The 12,571-nt window shown below is 35.6% G+C and overlaps 1 protein-coding gene across 1 annotated transcript; it reads right to left on the bottom strand.

The window, feature by feature from the left end:
• Positions 1-4,208: 4,208 nt before the first annotated feature.
• LOC129313149 (uncharacterized) lies at positions 4,209-9,972 on the bottom strand. Its single transcript, XM_054956095.1, has 4 exons — positions 8,608-9,972; positions 8,117-8,425; positions 7,544-7,635; positions 4,209-5,364 (listed from the first exon to the last, which is right to left on the bottom strand). The coding sequence occupies exons 1-4, from the start codon at positions 9,523-9,525 to the stop codon at positions 4,506-4,508; spliced, it is 2,178 nt and encodes a 725-aa protein (XP_054812070.1). The 5' UTR covers positions 9,526-9,972; the 3' UTR covers positions 4,209-4,505.
• Positions 9,973-12,571: the final 2,599 nt, after the last annotated feature.

The following is a 12,571-nucleotide window of genomic DNA, read 5'->3' as shown; positions in this document are numbered from 1 at the left end:
TCTTATTTTTATTTTTATTTTTTCAATCCATTTTATTTCATTTCTTTCTAATAAGCAAACAAGACCTATGGGTCAATTTTATACTTCAATATTAAAGATTTTCTCTCTTATCATCTTAACATTTTACTGTTAATAGGCTCTTATCACAAAATATTTGAGTTTGAAGTGCTCGCTGATCATTTGGAGTCAAGTTAAAAGAGAAAAATGACCCTTAACTAATATATTATGATAAAAGTTATTAAAAAAATATACAATATAGGACTCACTAATAGTGAAGTAACAACAAATTAAAGTTAAGGTGGCAATGAAAAAAAATATATTTAACATTTAAAGATAAAATTGATTTATAATTGAATTGAAAGATAACAAACAAACATCAAGCATAACAAGTATAAAACCAAATCAAAATGCATATAGTTGAACAAAACATGATGTAAATATTGACACATGTTAATTAACTAATTGAAGGGAATAATAAAGCAAGAATTAAGAGGCTGTTTGAAATTGTTTTTATTTTATTATTTTGAGAATTAGTGTTTTGTAAAATATGTTCTAAGAACAAAAAAAATAATAAAAATATATTTTTTTAATTTTTTTGTTCTCTAGAATAATAATTCTAGAATACTTGAAAGTTGTTTCTATTTTTCTGTTCTTTAAAATAATATTTTGTTTATTGTTCTCTAAAACACTTTTTAAAAACATATTACCAGATAGATTTTTTTTATTTTTTTTGTTATGAAAAATAGAAAACTATTTTCAAAATAAATTGTCAAATAGGCCCAAATTTTTTATGGTAAGGGATTCATGGTCTGATTTTGATAGACAAGGGCAACGTGCAAAGATGATAGAGTTACATGCGACAGACGTGGAGTTGATAGAGGTTATGTGTATCTTAATCTTTTTTCATAAATATTTTTAGCACCTAGAAATAACTGGATTGGTGGAATTTAACCTTATTATAAATTTGATCCTTGAATAGACTGGTAAATTACAATTAGTATGAGATTGAGTGGCCTTGGGCAGTGGCGAGATACACCTATCAAGTTTCAGGCGCCTAAAAGATGGAAAGAATATAAGAACGAATAGAGAGAAAAACATGTTTTGGATGATTTGTGGAAAATGAGTTGCATTTTCAACAGAGATATCAAAGAAGGGAGGTGCGTGTTTTGTGGAGGAAAATGGAGTGAGCGAGCGGTGACCTTTGATTCTGTGCGGAGGGGAAATGGTTATGTACGTCACTGTAGCTCCTGTTAATGTTACTTTCGTCAGTGAATCTGAGGCCCACGGCCTATACCAACGACCCCTACCCCTGTCTTGAATCTTGGCTTTGTTCTGCGTCGAAGTCTCCAACACTCGATCCTGGACCTGGACGCAGCAAGCTCTGAGGGCCACACAATCAGTATATTAATTAATTCTTCATCATGTTCGCTCAATTATCACCAACTGTTACCACTAATGGCACTGTAATTAGGACTGCATAAAAGACGGGACGGGACTGAACTTTAATCTAACTCAAAGTCTGGTCCTTTTCATAAAAAGGACTGGGTTAGGTAACCTATAGTCCGGTCTGGTCCTGTAAAAACTCGAGGATTAAGAGGACTGGATTTGATCCATAAGATTGGGAGACTGATCCTATTAGTTCAATACTCACTTGGCCTTTTTTTTTTTCTCTATGATGACCAATAATCTATTTCAACTTAACAAACTCAATTAAGATAATAAAAACACTTATAATCATAATAAATCCATAATAATTTCTAACAGCAAGAAAATAATATTTTAGTTACAGTCTAAACTCCAAATGATTTAAATACATAACTCCAATAAAAAATCAGAGGAAAGACCGAAAATAGACCAGAGGAAAAAAATCAGCAAGAACAGAAGTAATAAAAATCAAGCCATAGACATGTTCCTTCAAAGTTTGAACAGATCAAGATCAGAGTGCAAAGTGCAAGGCAGGGGCTAGGGCTTTGGCGCACTGAAGAAATTGAGAATGAGAGCAAAGTTGAGTGAGTGGTTGAGACGCTAAGTGCTGTTGAGTAACAATGTTGAGGTTTTTTTTTTCGATTAGAGTGCAAAGTGCAAGGCAGGATTAAGATTTTTTGTCTAAGGCTTATTAATTAATAATTTATAAATTAATTTTAATTATATTAAAATAATTATATAAGACCAAACCAGACCACTTAGTCCAGATGCTTGATCTCTAGTCTGGTCTTACCTAAAAAATTAGTCCTGTCTTTTTGGTCCTATAGGACCAGCATTTTATAGGACTGGACAGGATCGGATTTTCATGGGTCGGACCGGACTGAACGAGACCACGAGACTTTTGCATAGCCCTAACTGTAACTGTGAAGATATCATTAGAGATCATAAAAAAAATTAAATTAATAAATTTTTTAAGTATTGTAGATATTAACCTAACACGATAGCAAAACTTACAAAAATTCTTGGGGGATTAAATCTTTGTTGGAATGTAAAATTATCAAGAGTCAACATCCACTTTGATTCGATGGAGGCATTGTCACTCATTAATCGCACCTACTTTGAGAGTCATCCTTATTTTGACACTATCAGGAAAATTAAAGACCTTATTATGAGAAATTGGATGGTCACTTTTGACCATATTCACGGAGAAACAAACAAATGTGCTGATCTTTTAGCTCACCGGCCTTTACATGATACATTTAATATTATGATTTTTGATATACCACCGCACGATTGTAGAAATCTCATAATTTTAAATATGACTAGATTTTATTCCCTTTGCACGATTTTAGTGTGGCCTTATAATTCAAAAAATTATCACCAACTATTTCAAATATCCACGTCAAGATCAAAATTGAAAGTATGGCAGCATGGTATGTTGAACAAATTCCACCGGAGTATTAAGGCATGTTTGTTTTTTATTTTTAAAAAAATAAAAAATAAAAAATTTATTTGAATAAGTATTTTTTATTTAATTTTTTCTAAAATCATTTTATTTTTTATTTAAAAAAATAGAAGCAACTTTAAGTTGTTTTCATTTTATTTTTCTTATTTATAAAATATTTCATATATAATTATTAAAAATTATAGTTACCTTGACCAATTTGTATCATTAATCATCACTATTAATTGCCTATAATTATTATTATTATGTGTTTATCTCTTAATTCTGAAAATGTTTTTTAATTCACATAACTAAATGAATTTTTTATTTTATTTCAAAAATAATTTTAAAAACTGTATTACAAAATAGTTTTTAAAAATAAAACATGAGAATGGGAACCAAATAGGCACTTAAATTGCAAAACTATTTTCTTTTTCTTTATAACTAGATTTTATTACAAGTGCACTACAAAACTACATTGTCGCAAGTCTCATAATAGGAAGTGTCATGAGTAAAAATAAGATTTATACTTGTGAGGAAATCCCCTGCCTAATAAACAAGTGACAATCAGACACAGTCCGAGTCAACTGTGAACACAGTCTGAGTCAACCGTGAATGAACAAGTGGGAGGATTCGTAAAATATCGAACCAAGAAGGCATGCTTGGTTAGGACTTAGGACGGCAGGTCATAGTCAGTCCAATCGGCGCTTGCCCTACTCCTTCGTCTTCTATGCTCGAGGCTACTTGCGTTTTGTCGAACCACGTGCCGCTCGCTCCCCTGGTCACTCTCCCAAATTTTGGACCTCTGCTTTGCACATGGATTTCGGGTTGTCTACCACTTCAAAGTTAAATCTGACTTGACCACCCTATCTAAATACGAATTGGAAACTCAACTAAACAAGCAACCTCATTCTTAGCAACAATTGGTCATAACCATTGGAACTTGGTTCTATTTCCATTGAGAGTTCATCGCTTCTAAATCCTGACGCAGCCTCCTAGCGGATGGATGCTAGATGTGATGTGATTTGGCGGATATTAAGCCACGAGAATGAAGGTGTAACCTTAGATCCCGCTCTCTCTTTCTGGGTTGGATATATACCGCAAAGACAGGCATCAAGCGTGTTTTCGGACCTAAATTGAGCTTCCTTTCCTCACCATATGTTGGAGATCTAAATGAACGTTACACAGGACACCACAGCTTCTATTACATCTACATCTCTCCAACTTGTCGAAACCTTGACGGCATTTAGAGTCCTTTCTATTCTGCGGAACACATACCTAAGTTACAATATCTTGTTACCTGCAATGTGAAGCCTGAAACTAGAGTGGGCAGGCACCATAACCCAATAAAGATCAGTTTCGCATGTATTTTCATTCGTATAATTTCACTTGAACAATTATCAGACAAATGGGGTAAAAATATTCGCAGTTCATAGTAGCTACTTTCCTTGATAATAATTTGCCACTCCACCTATATCTCAAACAAATGCAGGATTTATGTACAAAAAGAGAAGAAAAAGCAATCTTTTATGGGGAGGGGGGAAGCTAGGAGGACCAGATCAACTTCGCCGGGCGAGGTAGCCACTCCCCCTCCACCCTAACAATCCATCCTTCAGCTGAAGTATCTACCTACTTTTTACCTTCTTGCTTTAGTTTCTGTTGCTTCGATCCGAGGTGATGATTGTGATCCACCACTGAGTGCGGCGGCGGCAGATTCGACGTGTGTTAGAAGATATTCATATATCTTCTTTCTCAAACGATCAATAGTCTCTGATGATATCTGGCAGGATTCTGCCTCATTCTTGTTCGACCCTATCTCATCTAACCAATCATTTACACTCTTTAGCTGAGATAACATACCAGCTATTTGGCCATTATCTGACAGGATTGCCTCCCCTTCAGTATCCAAGAATCTCTCGACAAATCCCAAAAACCAGTCTCTGGACCGTGACTGTAGCATTTCAGCTAAATTTACCACCTCATCAAGCCCATTTCCCTTAACCCAAGGTTGAGGTGGCTGCTTTTGTCCATTTGCTAACCCATCACTTGATCGACGAGGAGTTCCTTGCACTACATGTTTAGAATTGACCACTGAACGGGTTTTTACCTGAAGTTTCGAAGAAGCATATTCACTGGCATTCTCTAGAACCAACATGGGCTGACTTCCAAGGATAGTCTTTTGATGTTGACCATTACTTGAAGCTGGAAGCTTGGACGATTGAGGTTCTCTGGTAAAGACTGCAAAGGATGATAAATTGGTGGCTAAGGCAGCCTGAACCCAGGAAGCAGCATGTTTTTGCCTGTCTAATGTTACTTTTAGTGCTTCTTCCACTGCGTTCTTTTCATGATCTACAGATGAACCATCAGGAATGGTTTTCAATAGGGAGTCAGCAACTATGCAAGCACCATTTAGGCTTGCACGAAGACTCAGAAACTGCTCAACTGTAGGCTGCGGGCTGTGTTCCTTTGCAGAATTACTTAGCTCCGAGTATATGCTGCCAGAAACATCGCAAAGGTATCAGGAACAACTTCATACATTGCATTGTGCAAGTTAAAGTTAAAAAGTTCTTGAATCTGAAATCTATCTGTGCTTCAGCATCTCAACTAACTTAAAAAATTACAAAATTGCAGCAGACTTGAGAAATATATGTAATAGGGTTTTCAAATTGAAATCACAAAACAAGAGTAGAGCCCAATTCTGACTAACATTGAGATGGATTGTTTCCTACGTATTTATTCTTGAATTTTCTCCAGATATCTGAAACAAACATCCCAGAAATTTCTGCCATGACTACAACAACCAATTATTAGAACTAGCTGCTGTCAGGTAGATACAAATAAGGGCTTCTCGTCATTGTCAATGCTGACAACTCGTTTATATGCAACGACTTGATTTGGTAAAACCGAATTCAACTCACTCCCAACTACTCTACTGCTAAAAATGGTAATAACAAAGAAATGTGGAGTAACTTCAACGTGGAGTTTAGCAGTATGAAATTATTTCATAAAGCTCCGCTGAACTCTGATGAGGATGAATCACATTAAAGGAGCCGATCAGCTGTTCTGCCTGCTAGACCTAACTACCCCTTAGGCTTGTTAAACTTAAATTATAATTCGTCCGTTACTAGCATACCCTTTCAAATTCATTAAACATACTCTGTCTTCAATTTGAATTTTTAAGATTCTTTTTCCTTTTCTATTTTCACATTCAGCCTATTTGGAATTCATTGCATGGTCAACATAAAAAACACTCTTCAATGCTATCCTCGGCTTGGGATATAATAACCTTTTGTGTTCATTTCCCTTGAACATTGCGTGTCTGGAACATAAACAACTTCAGCCTAAGATAAATGTGGATGGAGCAAAAAACTTAAAAGATGCATACAAGACCCTATTCCGTCCAAAAGAATCATCCAATGGCTAAAATGAACATGATGGTGCATAAGAATAGAACGAATGGAAGGCAGTTTTGCAGCACCGAAACTGATGTAAAATAATCTTGAATTAACAAAAAAATTTCAATCCATAGGACATCAGTATGCTACATAGCAGACAAGTTAGCATGGGTCAGTAATTTCTGATAGAAGGAAATATGCGGATTCAAGATTAATCAAAGGTCCAAAAGAGATGCTGCCAAAAAACAAAGTCCATGAAGGAGAAATACTAGGATTGAGATAACTAGAGTTTCAGGGTCTATTGGATAGGTGCTATTACGAGCCTATGAAGTACGACCTGCTGCTACTCAAGAACAGGTAAGTGCCAATGGACTCTGCAATGCTACACAGTTTAACATATATTTAATCAAAAGAATATATGTTTGAATCAGAAATGAGTAATCAAAAGAATATATGTTTAACATACATTTAATGCTAAACAGAGTTTGAATCAGAAATGGGACAACGAAATCCTGGAGAAATGCGAAAGAATAATTCATAATGTCAATCCATCACTCTTCACATTCCCCAATGTCATTTCCGTTATAAACAGCCCCTTTATTGCTCTCATCTCATGCATATCATGTTCCGCATTCAAAGCCATTAATCATAAGGAATCTGCCACTTTTGGGATCTAAGTTACCATTATCATATGCTATTTATCTACAATCAAATTGTACTAAAACAAAGACGACAGACCTCAGATAGGCTTTGACCTGACATATAATAGCCCCCTCCTCTTTTTTTATGTCTTAAAAATTACCAAATTGTTTCACACCATATATCTTAAATGATTACAAGAGAAATATTCAACTCTATATCAAGCACAGGAGAAATGACATAAATGATCGAAAGGATGACGGAAAATGTAGCTCTAAAATGTCAACTGTAACCCAAATTCTAGGGATTTAAGAGGTGGATGCATTGATGACACGTAGTGCAGAAATAATGTCAAAAACAGGTTCATGAAATTGTTATTGATGCTGCTCAGTTTGCAGGACATTAGGGCATATCGACACCCACTGAAGATAATCCTCTCGATTGCTCTGCTAATCTAGAAGAAGAATTCACTTACTAATCACAGCTGAATATGTAACCAAAAAATCACATCTATATATAATCAATATATTTTAGCCGGTTCAGTATCTAAATTCCAACATTTATGCCTAAGCAGTCCGTGATCCAATTTAGCAGTACAAGAGAAATTCAAGCAGTTAATTTCTTAGTGATGTATTTGTACCTAAGGCATTGAAGCAAACTCTCAGCAGCAGACGCCTCTTGCATGGCCTCAATTGCTGCCATCTGTGCTGCATCTCTTTGTTTCATAACTTCCTGTGATAAATACGTGAAATAAATACACAGAATTGTCAGGAAATAAAGATTCAATAAGCCAGATATTCCTATCAACTGTGCATCCAGCGGATGCATATATGGCATTAGAAACAGTGACAGGGAAACAAATTAAATTTCCTATGCACTGTGCGGACTTAGAACACTGAACTGCAGCAATAATTATACATTTGCATGTCATAAATAAGCACCTGATTGAATTTGTCCGATTAGTATTAACTTACAGTCAAAACTGTCCCTTAAAAGAGGTGTCAATCGACCAAACGGTAAAAGTAATTACACAATTCATAGCAGATGCTTCTTCAGAAAATTCTTTATGATAGAAACAAGGAAACACATGTCAATGGACAATTGCAATCGAAGATTGTATACGCCTGTCTTCAGCATTTAGCAGCATGTACTTGGACAGCCTAGACCAAACGGATAAAAACTATACAAGACAAGGAGTTCTCAAGGAATATACCTTCCCAAGCTTTGCAAGAGAGGATGGGAGTGAAGCCCATTGAACGCTTGCATCTGTCACTTTTTTACTATTCAGAGAAACTTTAACCAAGTTTCCTGGGAGCCCGTTGCTAGACAATTCTGATGATTTCTTTCCTAGGGAAGCTCTTAGTTTACTTGACTTTTCTTGGCTCTCTGGAGTTCCGTTAGCAATAACCTTCTTCAAAGACGTTTGAGCCTTATGTTCCTCCTTAGAAGGCTTTGAAGTTGCTTGTGCCTTGCTATCCTCCTTAGATGCCAATTTTTCACTTGATGTGCTTTTCCTCGGAGCCTGTTAGAACATAAAAGAAAAAGATTCACAAAATTGTTTGGCTCAGAAACGTAGAGGTAAAAGCCAGATACGTCAGACTGACACCACCTAGCGGATTATTTGACATACAATCAAATCCAACAAACTTATGAGTTTCTGAGAATACGTAGTTGCTCATAAAGACAAATCGTGAATCAACTTACTGAACTACGAGCTTCATGCTTAGGATCACACTTGGCAGCTCTCAATTTTGAATTATCTCTATTCTTGACTTCCAGATTCCCTTCCCAGCTCTTACGAAGTGCCTTTGCCCCGAACTCCATGCCCTGAACCAAACTTTTGATTGGGTTTCCTACACCAATTTTCTTCCCTGTTGGTGTGGGACTACCCCCACGAATGGCCTTCCCGGTCTCAACCACTCCCACTTTAGCGGCCAGCTTCTCCACTCCCTTAATCTTAGCCTGCTGCTTCACCCCGTTCGCAAATTTCTCAAAAGAGGAAGGCAAAGAATAGCAGCTGGTCGGCGACGAAGGAATCGACCGTGAATTCAAGGACTTCAATCTTGTCAAGGTCTCTTTCTTCATATCCACTTTTAGCCCTGATTTTGTTGGCTGTGTTTTACCTCTGCTAAACAGCGCCGGTTTTTCCTCCAACTGTTCTTCCTTCACAATATCATTTGATCTGACTTTCTCCCTTTTAGGAGATTTCGATCTCTCTGTGGAATTGCTGTTATTGTTATTAAGAAACCCAAGAGAATGAGTTGCGACAATGTCTTCAGGGCTTCCCACACAGGCGTGTCTCCCTGGAACAGGCCTAACCCCGCGAAGAATCGGTACAGGCGAAGCAGCTTCCAGGCGATCAACGAAAATGAACTGACCTAACTGAATTTTGTCGCTGAGAATGAGATCGTCGTGCTCGTCCGGGAGAGAGACGTAGGTGGCATGAGAGGAATCGGAGACCTTGAGATAAAAACCTTGATTGGGGAATAGCTCGCCGCCCGCAAGAGCCGGAACAATGCTCACAACTTGCAAGAGAGAAGACCTGTGCTCACCGGCAACTTTGACGTCGGTGTTCATGTGCTGCAGAAGCTTCAGAAGAACCCCGGGAACGAGATTTGCCATTTTTTTGGAGATTCAAAATGCATCACTCTCCTAATACCACAGGGGAGCTGTGAGGCAGAAAGAAAGCCCTCCGGTTTTCGTTGGCCAGACGAATCGGCAAAGATATGGAAGGACGCGCCGTCAGTGAGAAGGAAACTAGGAGGCAAAAGATTTTATTTTCCAACAAAGGAGGATTAAATGACGGGATATCCAATTAGAGAGAAACGTGAGATTTGGGAACAAATAAAAGAGAGGGGGGCTATGAAAGGAGAGGGGGGAAGGAATTTTGAAGCATGGTGTTGATGAGGAGGGTGGGAGGTGACGGAGAGGGAGAGGGAGGACGAAGGGCGTAATGAAGAAATGCAAAGCCCAGAGAAGGGAAAGTCATGAATCCTTCCATTGAGAGAAATAATTGAAGGCAGGTATGTATTGCATGATTGAGAAGCAAAGAGCTGTCAGCGTCTGAGGAACACATGCACTTGAAGATGAGGAGGCCGACCCACAGTTGCTTTTGGTTTAAAAAAGATTGGTATTTTCAACAACACGGAAGGTGGGGATTATCATATACATAATCGGGTGGTTAGTGTAGTTGATAACTTTTGATTTTTGATTATCTGTTTTATTTATGCAAAACCGCAAATGGGTGCATGTGGGTGGGCGTTGCAAACAAGGTTTTTGGTGTCGGTTCGGCTACCTCACAGCCCACGAAATGGACTATTTATCTCCAGGGGCTTCACCTCCCCTGCCCTCGTATTTCACGCTTCTCATTTTTCCTCCCAGAAGGCGATGGACGAAATAGAATGAAATGGCTCCGAGAGATAAAAATAAAAAGTAGACTTTTCATTTCAGCATGACAAGTTAATTGTATATTTTTCTTGGCGTCACCTTTTTCATAAGAGAATTGTCAACATTACCATATCTTTCACGATTATAATTTGTCTTTATATTATTTTTATATCTTGATCATTTTATTTTTATTTGTAAATCCATTTTATTCTTACCATTCCATCAAACAAATTTCTCTCTCCTATTCACAACAAAATATTTCCTTGAGTTATGCATATTAATTGGCAAATTGATGCTTTAAAACACTGTAGTTTATAGAGTCATGTTAACATGAAATGCTGCAACGCATTTCGTTCGAGATCAATGCAAACAGGGGTACAAATATGTAATAAATATAAGGAACTAAAGCATGGAAGGTGAATCGAAATTCATATGGTCCTTACAAATGATCTAAAGTAGATTTTATATTGATGGATTTGAATTTGTATTTTAAATTTGAAGTCTTACATTGCAAATCTTATATTTAAAATATTTTATCTAGATAATTTTAAAAAATTCAAATAAAAGAAAGAGATGAATTGATATTCAAAATTAAAATTAAAATTAAAAATGATGGGTTCATTTTTACTGTTTAATATATAAAAAATAGATAAAAAACTATGAAAATAATGAAATGTTTAAAATGATAAGAATTTCAAATGATTTGGACATTAAAAAACCTTGATATTAAATAGTAGTTATAATAAAAGATGAATTTGTCATAAATTTTTTACTTCTGTATGTATCTAATTGATTTAAATTCAAATTATTTCAATGCAAAGGCACCGTAAAATCAAGAGAGACATGCAAAATTCTTGTACTTTTTGGGGGGCTGGTTTTCTTTTTTGTTTTTGTTTTTGTTTTTGTTTTTTTTTTTTTTGGCTTGGGTGTCTGGCACGATCGTAAATATCCGACTTCCGTGTTCTGCAAATATCTGACGCTAAGGAAAGGTTCTTCTTAACCCCCCCCCCCCAACATATATCACAAAGTTTTTAGTAAAAAAAATAAAAAATCAGTGTAAAATATTTTAAACCAGATTTTGGCCCCCCAAAATGTTTTTTTAGTTTGGCTTTCCAACCATGAAGTTCTAGATCTGTCCCTGCTGACACTATGCCAAACAAGTGAAGGAAGCTAAGAATGGACGACCCATCAACTGTACGCTAATTTAAAAAAATTAAAAATAATGATAAACGGAGAAATAGGCCTGGGATATAAATATAATACGAACTATAAAGAGTGGGGTTGCACAGAAAATGCCGAATAGTACTGTAAGTTTTGTTTTTTTTAAGCAAAATGTCACGACCTTAAAATTTTTTTCTTTTTAAACTATGCCGATCTTAATTTGATCAACCTTTTAATTGTAATCAAATCAACCGAACCCACAAAATAGATAAAGAGACTTGAGAGAGCTAGATGCACAAGTAGAGAGTAGAACTTGAGTAAATGAATTTGAAAGCTCTATTATGTTGCTTGAGTTGTTACAACTGAGGGGTGAGGAGGTATTTACAGGCCTTCTCCTTTTTCTAAAAAATTACCACCTCCTTAATGAATGGTTGAGATTAATTGAATCCAACGGTATACATTCTATCTCTAGAAACATTTACAAGAAATATCTTAATATTCACAAGAAAAATTCTGAAATGTACGAGAGAAGGATATTCTTAAAATAATTTAGATACTTTAAATACTCTTTATACTATTTTAAAAATATTTAAATCTTTAATGCTATACTAACATATTTTAAAAAACTCTAACACCTTCTTAATTATCCTGAATCGTTTCAAAAATTTTTAAAATATTTTAATTTCATGAGAGTTTTAACTTCATCACAAGAAGCACCATAAGGCTATAGGCGTTGGTTTTGAGGTGAGTTGCACAGAAAAAGCGGATGGAATTTGCTTGTCACATCATCCTTTCATTTTATTTATAAATTATTTTTATTAATTTTATTAATATTAATATAATAAAAGTATAAAAAATAAAAATAAGTAAAATTTTAAACATAACTCTCAAATAAAGAATAAATTAATTATATAATATTATTTTTTATCTTTTTTTTATTTTTTAAAAATAATTTAAAATAAAATAATTTTATTAATAAATAATTTATAAAGTGAATGAAATCACATTTTAAAAAAATGACTTATACATTGAACAGAAGGAATAGGCTTGAAAATTGTGAAGCTGTTGGACTAGAAGAGGATGGATGGAGCTCCGTGTACATCAAGCTTGTTCAGTTGGC

This window comes from Prosopis cineraria, unplaced genomic scaffold (genome assembly GCF_029017545.1).
Source record: "Prosopis cineraria cultivar Desert tree isolate PC_DT_omini unplaced genomic scaffold, ASM2901754v1 PC6, whole genome shotgun sequence".
Classification (NCBI taxonomy): Eukaryota; Viridiplantae; Streptophyta; class Magnoliopsida; order Fabales; family Fabaceae; genus Prosopis; species Prosopis cineraria.
The sequence above is the reverse complement of the archived record's forward strand: the minus strand, read 5'-3'. Positions and strand labels throughout refer to the sequence as shown.

Bases quoted from the DNA above. Each gene is read 5' to 3' on its own strand.
- LOC129313149 (XM_054956095.1), bottom strand. From the start codon at position 9,525: ATGGCAAATCTCGTTCCCGGGGTTCTTCTGAAGCTTCTGCAGCACATG. The intron at 7,636-8,116 runs GTATATTCCTTG...TATTTATCACAG, and splicing joins CTCTTGCAAAGCTTGGGAAG to GAAGTTATGAAACAAAGAGA. The intron at 5,365-7,543 runs GTACAAATACAT...TGTTTCTGGCAG, and splicing joins AGTTTGCTTCAATGCCTTAG to CATATACTCGGAGCTAAGTA.